Genomic DNA, 19,396 nt, shown 5'->3' with positions numbered 1-19,396 from the left:
AACTGAATCGCTACTAATAACCGCCACCTAACGTGTCTATATATCAGCTAGCACCTATCGCTTGTGTTTTAAGTTGGGTAGCTAGTGCTAGCCAGCTAGCTTGCTTGGGATTGCTCGCTAATGTTAATTTTCGATTGACACTAACTTCAGCTAGACAGTTAGAATGTGAAAAGCCAGTCTACTACTAGTTTAACTTGTAGAAAACGTCAACTTGCATCTATGGTGAACGGTTCCGCGAAACCGCTGTAGGTGAAAATGATTAGTTCGCATGTTCGCTATTGCTGGTACTATCCAGCGATGTTTGACCAACATTACTTAGGCCAGTTATTTGTTTTCTTCGGCTTTCTATCATTGCCACTAGTCGGTAATAATAGTGTTTGACATCTCATCCTGAATAACCGAACTGTATCATTTTAATGTAGCTGTAACTGTTGTATTTATGTCAACAGTGTTAGCTAAACTAGCTAGTTGGCTAATAAATGTAGTCTAATTGCAGCAGGCCGTGTTTAATTTGCAGCTAGCTTAAACTAGACGAGCTGGTTGAATTCCTGAGAACTAGGAATTGTCCTTCTTGGTATTTTCGTTAGCTAACGTTATCTAGCAAACATGGTAATGTTGACTATTTCAATGCAATCGTTTATTTTGATGAAAGCAGGCAAACCGTGTAAGTAGCTAACGAGTAAAATATAGATATCCAACTTGGCTGTCATTGACCCTTATTGGTGTTGAAGGAAATGTTCGCCTCTATTAAATACAAATGTACTGGGTAGTCCAGCGTTTTCATAACATAAATTGTTTGGAAGGCAGTTTGGTAAGCTAGCATGCACCCAGCCAGTTAGCTACCGTTGTCTACAATGTCTGCTGTGTCGCCTGACTGGGCCAACGATTTTTAGAAGTTATGAACTAGCTAACATTTTTTGTGTCACTTCGACAAAACGCTAAGTTAGGCCTTGGAAATGCTATCTGGCTACACAGTATGTGGCAAGATTCCTAGCCATATTCATAGCCCTTTACCAGACGTCAAACTTATAGCTATCGTCCATTTGCCAACATATTGACACACCATACACATCGAAATACTTGCAGTATTTTCAAACATGTATAGAATCGAGAAATTACTCAGCCTGATATTTATAAAATTGTTTTATTTGTATCAAGTGAGGTATTTCCTAAAATGAACAGAACATTTTTATTAAATGGGTTTTAGAGTTTAGACCTGCACTTTTTAAAATCCCCTTAGAGGTCACCTTCAGAGCCTTTTGTAAATGTATAATAATAATTATTATTTATCCGTCTATATCTCAGCAAGATCTTCAGAGTCATACTCAGTGTTGTAGGAATGTGTTACACTTGCTGAAGAGAATGTTTTTTTTCTTAGGCATTTTTTGTTGTGTTCTGTGTTCCACAGTGAATTATTCAAGGGTTCTAGTGGATCAGGTTTAGGATTTATATCAGTATTGGTCTGCTGATTAGTTTGCTAATGCATCTGGTTTAAGCTTATTCTGCTCAGTTGTGTGTTTTGTTCTTAGTTTATATCCAGTAGTGGATTTAGTTTAATTTAATGTATATGATGTAATACAAAGCTATAACCTTAATTTTGAATGGTGTAGGCAAAGTACTTTTAAGTTGCACCCCGTAGAGGGGTTTTGTTATTTTTGTTTCTTTTTCATAGCCATGATTCCCAGAGAGTTTTGCTAAAGTTCAGTCTGGCACAGAAGATTGTCTGCTGCCCATGGCCCAGGCTCAACACATCACTCTCTGAAACTAATTCTTGGTCTGAAAATGGCAAGTCACAGTGATTGTGTCCTGTCCACCAATCACTATCATAACGTGTTTCTCTACTGGTGGAGGATTTTTTGCCGTTTTTTACAATATGTGTATATATATTTTCTTCTACAGCTGTACTTGGTTTCATTTTTCTTCTGCGTTGGAGTTTTACTGCACCATTAAATGTTCTTGCTAACAATATTCATTTGGTACTAGTTGATTAGTTTGGGTGAGAGCTGCATCCCGTTTTTCATATTCAGCCCTTCTGGATTTATGTCTGTCCTTTGCAGTGTAATTCACAAAGTGGCTATCGCAGGTGCTGAGGATGAGGTTGCACGTGGAGAGCTGGCCGCTTGTTCATAATGAAGGCGTGGAGTACAGTATGATGCAATATGAATTTGACTTTACAGAAACAGGCAGATGGGCATTGTTGTCTCAGCTGCCCTGGACGATGACCTGAGGCTGGCTAAAAGCGTTCTGAAGATTTGGTCTACATGCTGAAACCTTTGAACTCCCAACCGCACACTCAACCTTGGCTCAAGCTACCGTTAGCCTATCTAATCCATTCTGCTGAACTGGCAAATGTTAGGCTTTATAGCCAGTAACTCACCCAGAGTGCCTTGCATTGCTCTGGACTAGCTGCACTGCCGTCAGAATTTTGTACCCAAAATCTCGCTCTAGCCATGCTTCCCGAATGGAGATCTGTTTTCTGTATACCAGTGCTCGGGCCTGAATTTTCATTATGAAAGTGTTAGGTGCAGTAACTTCACTTTTCTCAGGATTTTGTTTATAATAGAGGAGCAACAGTTGACTCTGTTGTTGGTATTGTAGTCAAGGTGACACTACAAGGACATATGCTGCAGGCTTGTGATGGCAAACTATTTCCACCACAAAGCTAGTGTCATTTAGTCCATAGGGCTGATATGCCAATCATAACAAGGACATGTCAGAGCTGTATAAATAGGTAGATGTTATTTATTTAAAAAAAAAAAGATAATCAAAAAAACTCCTGATCCAGCTTCTGTTATTACCACCTCCGTTATAACCAAACATTTCTCCACCTTCATTATTTTAGCGTGTTCCACAGAACACAGAATGTGTAAAACCGCCATGAGTGATTTGCTATAAGTGGGGTGAATGATTTGTCACTGAGAACTGATGCTGAGGTCAGTGAAATACTGAGAGCTGTTTTTCTAGGTTGGCTTGTCCTAATGTTCTGCACCGGTTTAGAACAAAGAAAACCTTTTAACCCCTCGCTGTATGGTACTTGTACTAGGCTATATGCATTATCATAATGCATGTTTTTACTGTGAATGTTTTCTGAACAAGATTTGCTCTTCTTGTCAGTGTTGTCCAGTACTTCACAAAAGTAAATCATTTGTGAAACCTGGGTTACGGATTTCAATATCCTTTGAGTCATTTTTTATTAATGTATGCAGTATGAAACTCAAGCCTGTTTTTGGAAAAAAACATGAAATGATAATGGGCAATAATAATACTATATATTTAGAGTGCTTTTCAGGGTACTCAAAGAGGCTGAAATTTGCCTGATGATACTTTTGATAGGTGTGTGTATGTGACCGCCTACCCTTTTGCTCAGTCAGATTGGTGATAAATGTATATTGCCAGGGCTTTTGTTTTGTTGTTGAGTGAAGCAACAATCTGACATTCTATAATAGGTTCCACATAAGTAAGGGAAATGCAACAATGTGACCGATTCTTTATGGTCTTTATTGTCTTACTGTCCTTTCTGATGGCGATATTTGGTAGAGCTGCTGGGTGCGTTTGACCTTGTGGTGATGTTGGGGGCGGAAGGGGTGGGTGTGGTGTGCCTGGATTCCCCAGCGGGTTGCTGATTGCCTGTTCTGCCAGCCACTGTGTTAAGACAATGGAGCAGGTGAAAGTGACATTCCCAGACACAATGTATTAAAGGTTGCCCACGCTGCCATTAAGCTGGTACTTCAGCTGTTGCTGCCTGTCCCACCCCCTGGGAACAGCTTATGACCTGGGTTCTCTGAGCATTTGTTTTTACAGTGTGGGGCTCAGGCTTCTCGGTTGTTTCTGGTTGCGTAATCTTAGTTTCCTTGGGTATATTTTTCATACTGCCTGAATGTGTTTATGGAGGTAAAATGCTGGACAGATGCTATGAAAGCTAATTAGATTAGTATGTTATTGAGTGAGCTGACATTAAGGTCGGTAGTTAAACGGGGATGTGTTGATAAATATTGAAAGACACTGTAATATTAAGGGTTACTTAAAAATCTAATCAAAAATTTGCAAAAAAACTACAGTTTACAAATCACTATTAAATGTTCCAGGAAAGTGCCTCCCCCTGCACCTTGTTAAAAAGGAATGGAAATGAGATGAAGATTGCTGCCTTGGCAGGTTGCATTGGTCTATCAGTATGGGACCTGGGTTTTCAAAGGCATTAAAGATGTATAAATAAAAATATTTTACCAAGCCTTGCTTTGAAATTTTATTTTCGGACATGGCACTCACTCACATGCCTCAGGATTTGAGGTGTGCTATTTAGTTGTACATAAGCCTGTAAAAGAGACACTACTGTTCATTAAAACTATATGTGAAGTAGAAAAAATGTCTGCTTTCTTTCTTCAGGCCACTGTACTGCTCAGTGGGGGATGAGAGCGAGAGTTTAAGCCTTTTTCTGTGTTCTCCATCACTTCCAGGCAGGACCTGTGTGCAGGTGACTGTGCTCAGTGTAATGGCGCCCTTAGTGTTTTTCCACTTGTCTGGGTAGCTGTTGATTTTTCACTGTAGGAGGTGATTTGGCAGTTAAACATTAGCTTGGCTAGCTAGCCACGGCGTGGCAGTGCAATGGCTCCTCACCTGCCGCATTCATGTGTAGGTGAATGTCCACAGGTGTGCAAGACTCTGACCCATTCCCAAACTACACCAGAGACCAACATCATCTTCTGTTCGTGTTAGTACCGCTTTTCAGATGACTGCTGGAGAATTTCACGGATGTGTTCTGTATGCATGTCCCCCAGACCATGGGCGATTGAGGCAATCCAGGCCTAACTAGAAGCAGGCTTGTCTTATGAATTAAAGCTGCTAGTTGGAAGCACGCTAACCTGCTTGAGCAACAATATCTGGAATGACTCTTGACTGTGCAAAGTGCTACTCAGTCCCAGGAAAACTCTTCAGTTGTCTTAAAGTGGAAAGTAGCTCAAACTTGGGGGGAAAACTGTAGATGAAAAGTTTATTCTTGGTCATGGCAGCAAGCGCAAACAGCGCACACCTCCTTATCCTAAGACAAATGAGAAATTTACCTGGCCACCGTTTTTGGTTATTTGCTGTAATGCAGTGACAGGGAAGACGGATATCGCTTGCTGATTTTTTTTTTTGATTTATTGAGAGGCATGTGCAATTGAAATTGTTCGGATTCGTCTTTCCACAACAGTAATGAATGTGTCCCCCTCTGCCCGGCACTCTCGGACCACGTTCAGTCACAAAACAGATTTGTTTGTTTCATGAGCGCGAGCAGTTCAAGGAAACATGTTCCCCCAAGGGTACGGAGTGAGAACGCTCATTGCTCATTTATTCCTCCGTCTTTGCCATGCCCCATTTCTGGGGATGGAATTTAATGATTCTCTGTATTTGTTCCCAAGCAATTTTGAAGAAAAACAGTTTGATGGCTTGTCTTTATGACTCTGTCACGTTGTTGCTGCGGCAACAGTTCAGAGCCGACATATTTCAGTATTCTGCTGGAGTCAGAATGATGGTGTAAACGATGTCCGTCTGTTAAGGAATGTGCCGTTTTACACAGTGGCGTTCAGGTCATCATAAAGCCATTGTAACTGCAAGTGGCCTCCACACATCTGCTTATGCTTGTTTCCACTGGAAGAAGAATGCCTAGCATGTTGAATATATTTCCATAACTAGGTTTTCACACTGAAATGTCTTCTACGTCATTAAAAATGCAGTGGTTTTAAAGAACATCTTTTTAATAGTAACGGCTGAAAATTTCTTGCATAAAATCTGGCTATTAGAATGTTTATTTCTCCATGACAGTTTTTTATGGAGACCCACAAACTCTCCTTATAGCAAGCTATATCCAAATCCATCCAAATACCTGGCTAGTTATGACAATGTTTTTAGCTAACGACCTGCCATATGTGATTGCATGGTTGGTGCAAATCGCCTATTGCAGCTCCAGTATGGCACTCCAGTTTCCATAGAAACTCCCTCCATTGCAAAAAGGGGGAGTGGTGCCTGTTGCCCATTGCAGTGATTGAAATGGATGTGAATGCTTACTGTAAGAAAAAAATGTTAGCATAGTTTTGCAATGAGTTTATATACGCTTATGTTTCAATATATAAAAAATTCTGGATGCCATGTATCCTCAAGAGATGGATCAAAATGTGGGACTGTGCTGCACAGTGTAGGTCATCTGATCATAATAGGTGTAAATTCCGTTAAACAAAAAACTTGAAAAATTGCTTTAAATTATGTAGGCCTATTTTGCTGCTGTGCAGACTCAACAGGATAAGTAGACACTAAAAAAAATTCCTTCCATTGATAAGTCTGCTGATTTCCTTGTTTAAATCTTTTGTTCTATCTTTGTAATGTATTATCTTGCCAACATATTACTACACTGGATTTGTCATATTTTTTTGGCAATGAAATCTTGGGCCTCTATCTTGTTTGTTCACTCCTGTCTAGTCCACTTGCCAGTAGGATCACTTGTAACATATCGATGGTAATTTGTTTGCACAGTGTTGCTGCTGCTGTGTTTATCACAATGTCATGTTTGTAAACAGCGGCAGTGCTTTATGAAGAGATGCTGTTTAAGGGAATGCTTATTAATGCATAAATAGAAAAAATGATGCATTTACAGTTTGAACAGAATTAAAATGACATCGCCAGTATTTTGACACGCCACAGAAAACTGTACTGCTGGATTTCAGCCCAACCCTAGTTCTGTCTGCATACGACTGATACATGATCTGTTATCTTTCCTTGTGATAATACCTCTCTGTAAACCTGTATGAACTGCAGAAAATATGAAACCAGATATAGTGCAGGTAGTACCATGTGATCATTAGATGTTTTATCTTTGGAATAGAATTTCAGTAAGACAGGTCTGCACTTACCCAGATATTGAATAACTCTCAATAATGCATGTAAAAAGTGTCTTCATGTGTTATATTGAGATTCTTCCATATTTTGGTGAGTGCTGACTTGTCTTACTTGAATCTTGATGCCGTTTGGTTTCTACCCCCTGGTTGAGCATTCATCTCGTGGGATTTGAGCATCTTTTTTTCACTTTGTTGTCTTAAACTTGAATTAACTACTGTGAATTATTCTAATTTCATGGTTAGGCTAGAAAGTGTGAATATATATATATAGGCTATGTGAATCACACTGCACACAAGGAAGTGCTAGTATATGGCTAAGTAATGGCTCTGCACCAGTTTGAGCATATTTGGTCCCTGATTGGCGGTGGTATTTTATGTTGGTCCGTTGATTGCAGAGGCTAAAACACTGCAGTTTATAAATAATTAGCCACTGTCTGTGAACAGCGTGTTTGCTTTGTGTGCTGTTGTTGCCTCTGAACGATCTCTCACTGGCAGAGAAATGACTGCGACCCCAGCTAACTGATGCTGAGGGAGGCTGGGGGGTTGCTCGTGTCGTTTTGCGAAGAGACAAATTAACCCTGAAAGCCGAATGCATCTTTCTACTGCTCAGCTGAAGAGCCTGCTCCGGTCCCCATCTAACGCATGGGCATGCACACGCTGGAGCAGGGCTTCTTTTGTTAATGAAATGTTAGTTGCTAAGGCTTTGTTTTAGTTTCTCAGTATAATTAGTTGGAGTGATTGGGGCCAAGATTCCCCAATGGAGATTAAAATAAAAAGTTAAGTTGTGCACATCAGTTACCATTGGTGATACAACATTAAGCTAACAGTTTTATTTTTATTTATTTTTTGCCATTTTATCCCCCCCCCCCAATCCCACCCTTGCAGCCAGGAGGAAGCTTTTGGAGAGAGCCAAGCAAGGCGGTGTGAAACGTGCACGTGACCAGAAGCAGCCGAGCGGAAAGGGGACTGCTGTCACGGAGACCGGTGTCGTCACGGAGACGGGTGTCACCGTGATGTGGGAACCTGAAGACGGTGAGCGCTCTGATGGCTGTACTGAGGCAATCGCTCCAGTCATCTAATGTTGCACCCCCCCCCCCCCACAAAGCTTTGCATTTTCACACATACTGTATTCAGCCCGATTCTGACAAGATTAGATTTGCCCAAGGATGTCCTGTAATTGCGATTGTTACCTATTTCCCCTGTGATTATAATCCCGTCAGGATCTGCCATGTTGGTAATTTTTACCTGGCTGCAGAGTAAATTTCCCGAACTGAATTACCTCCTGTTTTTTTGGGGGCGAATGTAAATAACCCAGGTCCTCTGGTAATGCTAGTCCCGTGTGAATAGACATCTCAGTAATTTAAGAGCGTAATTTAATTTTGACACACTTCTCTCCTCGTTGAGGATTTCCTCTCGTGCCCAACATTCTTTTTGGAAGCCCTAGTCTAGTTGTTTATTATCATGAAATGTAGGCCTATCGCTTTTTTTGCTACCTGAAGTTTTGATATCTAACATTTGGGACACGGACAGTAATTGGGGTGAGGTTACTGTGGAATGTTTTATCTCGTCAGAATGCTCCACTGGAATTACTCGCATAATAAGTAACAAGACCAGGCCAAAACCTAGTATATGGCTGGACCGAACCGGCTGACCAATGGTGTAACTTCATCACTCAGTCCCTCAGTTACAGACATGCGCGGTGTAACTTCATCACTCAGTCACTCAGTTACAGACATCGCGTTACTTCATCACTGCATAGACATCCGTTGGCTGCTCCTGTTGCGGTCCAGCCAAAAAATACATTGCAGGACGTCCTCGGGTAAAACTTACCCTGTCAGAATAGGGCTTTTGTATGCATTTTCAGCTTATCCCTCACTGTCAAAAAAAAAAAAAAAAAACTATTCAATATTTAATTGGAGGATTTTTTTGTTATATTTTAAAATAAAAATATCAGTTTTTTTTTATTTCAACTTTCTTTCTTTGTATATCTGAATAATTATTCAGGTTAGGTCCCACCTGGGAATCAGCCCTGCAATGCTTCTGAGATGCCGGTTCAGGTCATTAATCCCCAGAGGCCCAGAGTAAGCCTGCAGTATGATAATAGTCTCTCTTATGCTTTGCTGTAGGTGCGAAAGGAGGGGAGACCGCGCCGTCCTCGGCTCAGTCTGTGCCGGAGTCTGCTGAGTCGCAGGGGCCCTCTGAGAAAGGCAACCAGCCATCCATGGAGGTGACTGAGGGCTGCTCTCAGTCCTACAAGTCTGTGGTGGTGGAGGGGCAGGAGGAGGATGAGGGTCATGAGGAGGAGGAGGAGGTGGAGGAGGATGAAGAAGAAGAAGAAAAGGAGCCCACCCTTCCACCAGAGCAAAATGTGCAACACTCTGTTGAGGTGGCACCTATGGACACTGATGAGCCGCAGGATGATCCAAGGCCGAGTGGCTCAGGGTGCGAGGAGGAATTAGTCGTCGACCAAAAACGGGAGCCAGCATCCAATTCCTCAGTGTCTAACCCTGACCCCGACCCCGACCCTGACCCTGACCCAGACCCAGACCCTGACCCTGACCCTGAGGGTGAACCCCCGGGGTTGTCTTCATTCCCCTGCCAGCACTGCGAGCGGCATTTCAGCACCAAGCAAGGCCTGGAGCGGCACACCCACATCCACGTCACTGCCAACCACCAGACCCACACTTTCAAGTGCCGGTACTGTGGCAAGTCCTTTGGCTCGCAGATTGGCCGTCGCCGCCATGAGCGGAGGCACGAAAACGGACCGAAGAAAAGGCTGGGCTCTCTCGGGGGCGCACTGGCATCCCGCGGCCCCTCCCTTCAAACCGACAGCTCAAGCCCTGACCTGGTGGCGCCTTCTGGGAACTTCATCATCATGGGCTCTCAGAACGGTGGTGAGCCCCGAGAGCGCCCAGCAGTAGAGAAGCAGAGTGCCCCAGCCTCGATCAAGGTTGAGCGGACTTTTGCGCTTGACGAGAATGGCGAGTCGAAAGAGCTCCACCCGTGCAAGTACTGCAAGAAGGTTTTTGGCACCCACACAAACATGCGTAGGCACCAGCGGCGCATTCACGAGCGCCACCTCCTACCCAAGGGTGTCCCCAGGAAAGGTCTGCTACTTCAGGAGGCACAGTCTGAGAAGCAGCCACCCCACCCGGCTCCAGAGGAGTCCTCCAATTCCAGCCCCCCTCCCGTTTATGTGCCCAGTGGAGACGCAGAGGATGAGGGAGATCAAGAGGAGGAGTACATGGTGGACATCTCCAGCAACATCTCTGAGAACCTCAGCTTGTACATTGACGGGAAGATCTTGTCCACCAGCACTGTCAGCAGCTGCGAAGTGATCGAGGTGGACTCGAGCTCTGCTGCTTTGTTTGGTCTTGATGCCGTGATCATCAGTCCTGACCAGCTCAGTCAGGCTCTCAAGGTTGAAACCACAACGTGCACAGTGAAAGAAGTCCCAGGACAGTCTGCAACCAAAAGGAGGACAGCAACACCCCCTCTTCCTCCCAAAATCAAAACTGAGTTGGAATCTGACTCCATTTTGCCGTCCTCAACCTCTTTGTCCTCCTCATCCTCCTCATCATCTTCATCTGTGGTGGGAGCCATCTTCTCTCAACCCATAGAGACATTAGCCTTTCAGAAGGAGAAGAATGTTTATCTCTCCCCTAAACTTAAGCAGCTTTTGCAGACCCATGATAGCCAAAAACCCACTGTGGCTCTAATCACAGACAGCCACAGAGTGGGTCCACCTCTTTCAGTGACCACATTACCTGCAGGTCCAGGTCGGTTCAAAAGAAGAACGGCTTCCCCTCCCAACTCTCCACAGGACAGCCCCTCGCTCAAAGTTGAAGGCATGAAGTCTGAGGTGGGGGTCTCGTTCACCCTGAAGGTACCAAAGCTGGAGAGCCATTGCAGTTCCCCTGCCTGGAGTATGTCAAGCAAAGATGAGAGGGATACCCTGAGTCCACCTGGGGCGGATGCGTTTAAAGTTTCCACCATGGACTGGCCAGCCTCTAGGAGTGGTGGTAGTTCCTGCAACCAGCAGCCACTGGACCTCTCTAACGCTGTCAGTAAAAGAAGTGACGGTGCTGGCAAGGGTCCGGGGGAGGTTGTTTTGGATTTGAGCATGCACAGAAAGCCCTCAGTTGAGCCTGACGTGAAGGGAGGCCCTGCCCCACAGCCACTTATCAAGAAGAGGAAACCCAACACCAGCATGCTGGAGAAAGTGTTGATGAATGAATATGCTGGCTTAGACATAACAGGTAATGAAGGTCCAGGTGTGTCAGCAAGCCAGGCTGCTTCATCAGCTATGGAACCTGCCCCAGTCAGTGGTCCTGATTCCCAGTCCCTTAGCTCTGAAGGACCTTTTTCTGAATCTTCTTCCTCTAGCCAGCTTCACCCGCCCCCTCCCTCGCTAACTCCTGTATCCATGCACCCCCCTTCCCCCTGCACCCCTGCTCTTGGATCCCCAACCCCACCCCCTCCAGTTCTACCCACTGTTCCTTCCCCTCTTTCTGTTTCAATGTCCTGTGAACCTCAGTCTACATGCTCCCCAACTGGGTCACCTCTGCCAGTTCTATCTCCAAAAACATCCCCCAGGCATACTGGAATGTGCGAGGAAGAATCCCCAAGTTCATCAGAGCTTGACTTGACTCCTCAGAGCTCGACTTCCATGCCAGTTGTGAGTTCTGATTCGGGCAGTGCGGATGCTGATTCTAAACTCTCCAGTTCTTCTCTTAGCCCAAAAGATTGCGTGTTGTTTGCAGATTCCTCAGTAAGCCATGTAGCCCTACAGGCTTGCACGATAAGTTCGCTAACAGGCTCTGAAGAGCAGTCATCTTCTCCTTCCGTTACCCTTGGCAATTCCAGTATTCACCCGCTAAGCATTGCTCATAGCTCAGTTGTCATTGAATGTACTGTGTCTGTCGGATCATCTGAGAATGATGTTTGTGCTCCGTTGACTGTCCAAGAGAATCCTCTAGTAGTATCTCCAGCTGGGAATGTGGTTATTCTAGAGCAGGCGATAGTGTCTGTACAACAGCAGCCTCTTTCACCTGCACCATCTCTTGAGCCCCCTGTCCTTGTCGCTTCCTTACCAGAATCAGCCGTTCCTCCTGCTATGATATCAGAAAGCCCACCCGCTCTAGTGTTATCTCCTCCCACTGTAATTTCTGCTGTAGTCAAAGAAGAACCCCAGCATAAAGAGGAGCTGGACACACAGGTCAGCACAATGGGTGCAGTATCTTCAGCTCCTCCAACGGGGGCAGACACGAGTGCCAATGAGGAGGAAACGCAGCAAGATGCCTTCTCCAAGAGCTTTACGTGCAATGTTTGTGAGACGCCTTTCCGCTCCATAAAGGAGCTGAGTCACCACATCGCTGAGCATGCGGAGGAGTGGCCATTTAAGTGCGAGTTCTGTGTGCTGCTTTTCGGGAATGCTTCGGCCCTGCTGGAGCACCGCTCCACCCTCCACGGCGTGGGCAAGAATTACATCTGCTCAGTCTGCACCAAGGAGTTTGCGTTCCTCTGCAACCTCCAGCAGCACCAGAAGGACCTGCACCCTGGCCAGGACTGCGCGCACACCGAGGTGGAAAACGGCAAGCTGAGGCCGCAGAACTACAACAATCCAACAAGCAGAGCAAGCGCCGAGTCCTCTCCCTCGACGGCTACCAGTGATCAGTCGGGAGGTGCGGGGACTGCATTCCAGCCATCTGCCGACATTCCAAAAGAGGAGGAGGAGGAGGAGGAGGAGGACCTCGACAACTCGACGGAAGAACTCTACACTACAATAAAGATCATGGCCTCCGAAGGGGGCAAGCCGAAAGGGCCGGACGTGCGCCTCGGCATGAACCAACACTACCCCAGCTTTAAGCCCCCTCCCTTTCCCTATCACAATCGCACGCCCGCCGGCTCCGTGGCCTCAGCCACCAACTTCACCACCCACAACATCCCGCAGACCTTCAGCACGGCAATCCGCTGCACCAAGTGCGGCAAAAGCTTCGACAACATGCCCGAGCTGCACAAGCACATCTTGGCCTGCGCCAACGCCAGCGACAAGAAGCGCTACACCCCCAAGAAGAACCCCATTCCCCTCAAGCAGATTGCGAAGCCGCAGAATGGCGTGCTCTCGCCGGCAGCAGCAGCGGTGGCAGCGAACGCTGGGCAGAACGCCTTCCGCCGGATGGGTCAACCCAAGAGGCTCAACTTCAGCCAGGAGCCTTCTGCCAAGATTAAACTGAGTGCACTTAACAAGAAGAAGAACCAGCTGGTGCAGAAGGCCATCTCACAGAGGAACAAGACGGCCGCCAGCGCCAAGAAGGGCTCCGCCCTGGCGGAGGAGGAGCAGGAGGTCCACGTGTGCCCGCACTGCAGCCGGGAGTTCACGTACCGCGGCAGCCTCAACAAGCACGTGGCGGTCAGCTGTCCCATGAAACCGGTGTCCAAGAAACCCAAGAAGGGCGACGGGCACCCCCAGGAGAACAACGGGAGCCTTCGTAGGCGGATGCCGGACTCTGAAGTGAAGCAGCTGGGAACAAATGGCGGGCAGAAAACCTTGGGGAAAACCAGGGCTCGCAGCACTGGGCCTGAGGCAGGCGGTGCCAAGTTATCCCAGTCCAGCAAAGGCAGAATGGCTGCCCAGCCGCTGCGGGCAAAGAGGCCGGCCTCCTTCCCAGCAGCGACAGTGCCCTTTAGCAAGAAAAGCAAAACTGTCGTCAAAGGAAATCTCCAAACGCAGCAGCAGCAGCAGTCATCGTCTCCAGCTCTACATCCGGTGTCCCCGGCGCCCTCTGGTGGCTCTTCGCAACGGCAGGCTGGACGGATGCAGCGCGGGAGCGGGAAGGAGATCTCGCCCAAGAAGGCGGCTGAGGTGAAGGCGCAGCCACCTCACCCCCAGCCCAAAAAAGAGGAGCGCTTCCCTATGAGGATGCGGGAGCGGGTGGGCGGCCCCGTCACCCGCAGCCTGCAGCAGGCCAGTCTCACAGCGTCCGGCGAGGCCAAGGGCGGGGAGGGCGTGGCCAGCGCGGAGCCCACGGAGTCCCAGGTAACGGCAAACCGCAGCCTCGCGTTTTAAATTTATTTACAGCTCACGTCTGTGGCGGTGGTTGTTTTCACTCGTACTAATGGGGTCGGAACCGTTCGGGAGGAAGCCACGGGGGTGGAAGAAAACGCGCCGCATTTGCAGCGCTCTCAGTGTTGCTGCAGGTATCTTGACGCTTGCTGTGGTTGTATGATGCATAAAGCCCATCATGTGAGCCCAAGCTGAGCAGCGGAATGGGCTAGTGGCCATCGCTCTTATTGTAGACCCCCTCCCCTCCCCATCCACAGTTGGAAGTACAGTGCTGCAGGCAGAAGTGAGAAGCGTGCGTTCACAAAGTGGGGTGATGCGTTGTGCCTTTGAAGTGTTAGCAGCCGACATTCCAACAATGGGAACATGAGTAATGCTCCATTATCTCCCTCCTCCAACACTGTGTTCTTGTGTTTCTCCTCAATAGGACGCTTCATCGAAGCTGGCGGGGTAGAGAGCTGGGGATTGGGGGCGGGGGGGGGGGGGGAGGCGGCTGTCTGTCGCGAGAGCCTTGCGGACGCTTGTTGGAAGTCGGACGATGGGAAAGGCGAGGACCGCGCACGAGGCCATCCACAGGCTTCCGCCGCCACGCCCCCCTCCACCGCAGCGTGCACGTGAAGGAGCACAGGATGCTGGCCAGATCTCCATGGCGACCGCTGGCCACAACGGACTGGTTCAGGGACCCAAAACCTGCAGTTGTGGCGCACAGGTGGGGGAGCTCATCGTGAATCTTGAAGACGGAACTCTCGACTCTTCTTGTCAGCTGCACTTGGGCAGAGCCTTTCCCAATGCACTTTGAACTAAATTTTCCCCATCTGATTTGAATATTATATTTAAAAAAAAAAAAAAAACAGTGATGCTGATGATACAAGACTATAGACTGATGATTTTTTGACCAGTGGGGTCCCAATTAAGACTAATTGCTGATCCCCTGCAAGTGGCAATCATGTGTGACTTGTACACGCCAGCAGCCCAGTCTGTTATCAGTTTGCCTTCAGGTTTTTTTTTAAGGTTGTCCTGTAATGCATGTGGTAATTATACTGTACAACTAGAGGGAGCCCCATGTTCTGTTTGTTTCTTACCTTAACTCCTGCATCATTTATTAATATGAATGATATGCAAAAAATGTATCTACATTTAATTTAATGCTTCAGAGCGAATTAGTTATGTGATGGAATCATATCTCTATTGTAAAGAGAGAAGCATGTTTTTTTTTTCTGTTCATTCCAAGGGTTAAGAAAACCATTTAAAAACGGGCAGTAGAATTGGGAAGTGAGCCATGAGCTTCCTCCCCCAGCCCTCATTACAGGCTAAACGTGTGACGCACGTTGTTGCACCCTGCAGATGTTTCATGTTCCGTTCCCCCGTACTGCAAGAATATGGACGGCTCGCGCACGTCCGATTAACGTACCCGGCTGCTGCGAAGACGAGCGCACCTCAGCCGGATTAGGGTTCACGCGCACCAGCTCTATGACGGTCCCTGCCTGCTTTCATCACACACGTTTTCAAAATGCCTGTTGGAGGTTACGATCTCATGTCGAATTTAACCGTGTATTACCAGGCGATATGCTTTATCTCTGTGTGTCTGCACATCAAAGGGCTTGGTAGCTAACTGGAATCTCGCATTCAAACACGTCCCTACCTTGCGCTTCAAGCTGTGAAAGGCCAACTTTAATCGTTGCTGTCGGTTTTTGAAAACACTACGCTTTTGTTGTTTTGATGGACAGAGACTCCTGAAGTCCCAGGGTGGTTCATGGAAATATTACAGCATTACTTTACATGTAGCACCTGTCACAGTGGCAGAGAGAAAAATGGCATGATTTGAAACTTGGAGGTCTGATTTTTATTTAATTCTCTTTTGTCTGGGTGTGTGCTGTATACTGTAACATACATTGTTTTAAACAGTGTACCTTTTTCACCTTCTGCAGCAGGAAGAAGTATTACGTTTTGTGTCGCGCAGTTCAGAAGGTAACATTCTGGAATGAGTGTTTTTCTAAAAACAAAGGGACAAAGGCTTGTGCTTTGAGTAGTCGAGTATTGCTTCCTCCCCCAAAATTCTGACAGCATCCAACATGATGACACGCGTTCCTCTGACTTCTGCTTTTTGACATTAGGCTGTGTAATCGACTTGTCGTGCACCCATTTGTTTCCTGCCGGTGGGCTCATTTTGAGATATGAATACTCTTTCATATGGGGTACGTAGAGGGATGATGACAGCGACTGTTCAGCTGACGCAACATGGAGGGAGAGAACGTTTCATGTGCTGTGCAGATTCCCAGACCCGCCTGTTTTAGCTCTGTCTGACAGAGCCACCGTCTGTAAAGTGTGAGGCGTATTCTTCGAAGTGACCGTTAGGTGCTCTCTCTAAAAATACTTGTGTCTTGGTGTCTGCAAGGCTATACACCACACGTGTGCGTGTACATGTCCCTCTAGTCTGCCATTTTGCTTTCAGTTCCGGCGCTCGAGAAAGTAGCATTTTTCCCCTGCAGCTCAAGCTGTTGGAAACTGGCATTGAGATTGATGATGAACATTAATGCCTTCATTAGGCTATACCCCCCAGAGATAGACCGTCAGAGAAACCCAGCTCGCTGGCGTCAAATGGAAATGGAGAGTCCAAACTCGAAGGCAGCAAAGTGCTCTGCAGTGTGAACCCGAGACAGATTTAAAGGCAAAACGGTGCATTGAAAGAGGTCGTCAGTGTTAAAAGTTGAGCCCTAGCATAAACTACCTGGTGAATGGTTGCCATGACGGTAGCCGTTTTCCTTTTCCTTTAAAAAGAAGTTTTAAAAAAAATACTTAATATATATATGTATATATATATATATAAGTTTGCAACACGTTTTGTGCATTGCTTATGTGATGGGTAAAATCAAAGAATGGTTTTGAGGTATTTTGGCACGATGAGATGAATCTACCTCTGAAGCTTTTCAGCCCGATGCTTTGTCATCCCCTCTGCTGTCTCGCAGTTCTACCATACCGCGCTTTCATCATCTGTGGGCTACCGGTTAACTAACAAACTGTCTGGGAGGGAGGGGGTACGGAGGGGACTTGGGGTGGGGGTGGGGTACATTTTATGAGGGGATTAAAGTACATTGAATTAATGTTTAAAAATTAAAAAAATGTGCTCGTAGCCTGTCTAAGAGAAATGCATAAATAAAAATATAAAAAAAGATATTTAAAAATTATTTAAATTATGTTTCTCTTTGGACATTTGTGTTGTATATGATTTGCATTTCTACATTACATTTCTTAATTACCATGTCATGGGAGTTTGTGAAAATGGGTAATGTTCCGTTTCTAAATGTTTGATTAAGCAAAAAGTTGGGGGTGGGGATGGGAGGAATCCCTGTGGTTCACTGCAGATGTGTATTGCAGATTGTTCTAATTGATATATTAAAGACTTTTTCAATTTAACTGACTTTGTGTTTCCTCTGGATAAGGTGATTGTGAGTATTACAGTCAGTGTTTTTATTCACCAAAGTGAATTGTCATCAATTCTAATCAAAACTCTTCTGTTTTTAAACTGATGACAAGACTCATTGTTCCAAGGATGCATACCTTCACTTTTTGTTTACATCAGGAAACTCATGTCAAATAAAGTTGTGTGTCAGGCAGAAGCCCCTTTGCCTGGGTTTTGAGCCCCAGTATCTCACTGCTACTCACGCACAGTACATTATCATACCATCCACATACCATTTCAATTCCACATTAGTATTCCTTTAGTATTAGTATTAGTATTCAAACTTTCAGAAGTCCGATGATGGGGTGCAAAAAGAGCAGTCGGGGGAAAAGGGGGTGGGGTGGGGTGGGGTGGGGGAAGGCAGTTGTGCTTTTGGGGGAGGGTGTTTGTATTCTGCGAGGTCTTGCTCAGGTGCCCGTCTTTAAGTGGGACGGAGACCCTGCGTGCCCTCGTGTCGGTCGCAGTGCGGGTCACCGGTCTGTGGGCTTGGCAGTGGATCGGTGGGAATCCCGTGGTTCTGATCCAGCCCTGGTCGGGGTGGGACGTCCCGTTCGTGCTGCGTCGCAGGAGGCTTTACCTGCAGCAGCCGATAAGGACGCTCTGAACGGTTGTTCGCAGCGAAGACTCCGGTGTAGCGATTGTGGCAGCCTGCCCGGTAAGTTTGCATCGCCTTCGGGGACGTTCCATCAGCAGGTGTGTCGGGGAGCCCCCTGTACTTCCCTGGAAGCGGGTGACTGTTGCCCACTGTCAAGCGTTGTCTGCATTCCTGTCAAGTCCATGATGAGCGGGTGCAGTTTGTGTTTAAACCATGGGCTGGGCCCATGGCACATTTTGAGGAACTTGTTTGGTGATTAGATGGCAAGCTGTCCCTGCTACTCTCCATGGGCGTGTATTCTGTTAGTTGTTGTTCGGCAGTACAGAGCCTGCATTTTTCCTGAGATTAATTTAACAGAATGTTCTAGTCTCTTTCAAAACTGCTCCCCATGTTTGTGCAACTGCTCAGGGGACCAAGGGGTGTCCAATTTTATCCAAAAAGTGCTTGCCTGTGTGCAGGTTTTTTTGTTTTAGCCCAGCACAAGGACACCTGATTCTACTTATTTAGGTCTTCCTGATTGAAAACTGATTAGTTAATCAGTTAAATCAGGTGTCATTGTGCTGGGCTTGAACAAAAACCTGCACCTACAATGGGCCTTTTCAGATCAGTTTGGACGCCACTGGTCTAGACCATGTCATTGATTGTGACTGGCCAGGAGGGGGCACACTTTCCCCACAAGACCTGGAATCTTCAAGAATTCGTATGAAATATAAGGACTGTAGGGGGCTTGGAGAACAACTGTGTAAAGCATTATATCTTTTCCCCATTTTGAACTTATACTTTATGGTACTGCTGCAGAAATGGAGATCTGGAGTAATTAGAGAACTCCTAACTTTCCAAGCACTAAAACGCTGCCTACCTCTTTAATAGCAGAATAGTACAAGGACAGCGACTGTACCCAGTCTGCTGTCTCAAATGATAACACATTCATTTATCCATGCACCTGGGTAAGGGGATGGTTTCAGGTCGTGTCTATTTGCAGTTAATGCTCAGCTATATTTTAAGCTGCAAGTGTGATGCATAGCAAATGAAGTCAGTGATAATGTGCAGCAGCCATGCCACCATGTATCCTGCTCTTGCTGAATGGCTGAAGGGCAACGGTTGTGGGCTTGTTTAGTAGCTGAATTTGAGATCTGTGAAACCTACATTGCTGCTGGAAGTGGTGTTTGGGTGGCCAGTAGAGGGCAATCTTCCCTCTGGACAAACCCCAATGCCCCTTTGCAGAGATAGGGACACAGCTGTAGGAGATGCTGTCTTTTGGATTAGATGTTAAACCGAGATCCTGACTCTGGTTAGAGAAGGGGGTTCCCTGGTGTCTTGGTTTAATTCTCAACCTGGCTGTCTATCCTGCTCTGTAATCTTCCTCCAGTTTAATTGGCTAAAACTGTTCTCTCAATTGTTCTCTCCACGTC

General features: G+C 46.4%; 1 protein-coding gene across 5 annotated transcripts in view; it reads left to right on the top strand.

Moving 5' to 3' along the window:
* prdm2a (PR domain containing 2, with ZNF domain a) overlaps positions 1–17,343 on the top strand; it is a 30,238-nt gene extending 12,895 nt beyond the window's left edge. For all 5 annotated transcript variants that reach the window (XM_064297880.1, XM_064297877.1, XM_064297881.1 and 2 more), the window contains 3 exons: positions 7,752–7,898; positions 8,993–13,905; positions 14,357–17,343. In XM_064297880.1, the coding sequence (XP_064153950.1) occupies positions 7,752–7,898; positions 8,993–13,905; positions 14,357–14,383 (5,087 nt within the window). In that variant the 3' untranslated portion in view covers positions 14,384–17,343. The remainder of the gene's footprint in view (positions 1–7,751; positions 7,899–8,992; positions 13,906–14,356) is intronic.
* Positions 17,344–19,396: the final 2,053 nt, after the last annotated feature.

This window comes from Anguilla rostrata, chromosome 11 (assembly GCF_018555375.3).
Source record: "Anguilla rostrata isolate EN2019 chromosome 11, ASM1855537v3, whole genome shotgun sequence".
Taxonomy (NCBI): domain Eukaryota; kingdom Metazoa; phylum Chordata; class Actinopteri; order Anguilliformes; family Anguillidae; genus Anguilla; species Anguilla rostrata.
Note: the sequence above shows the minus strand (reverse complement) of the source record. Positions and strands in the feature narration are given on the sequence as shown.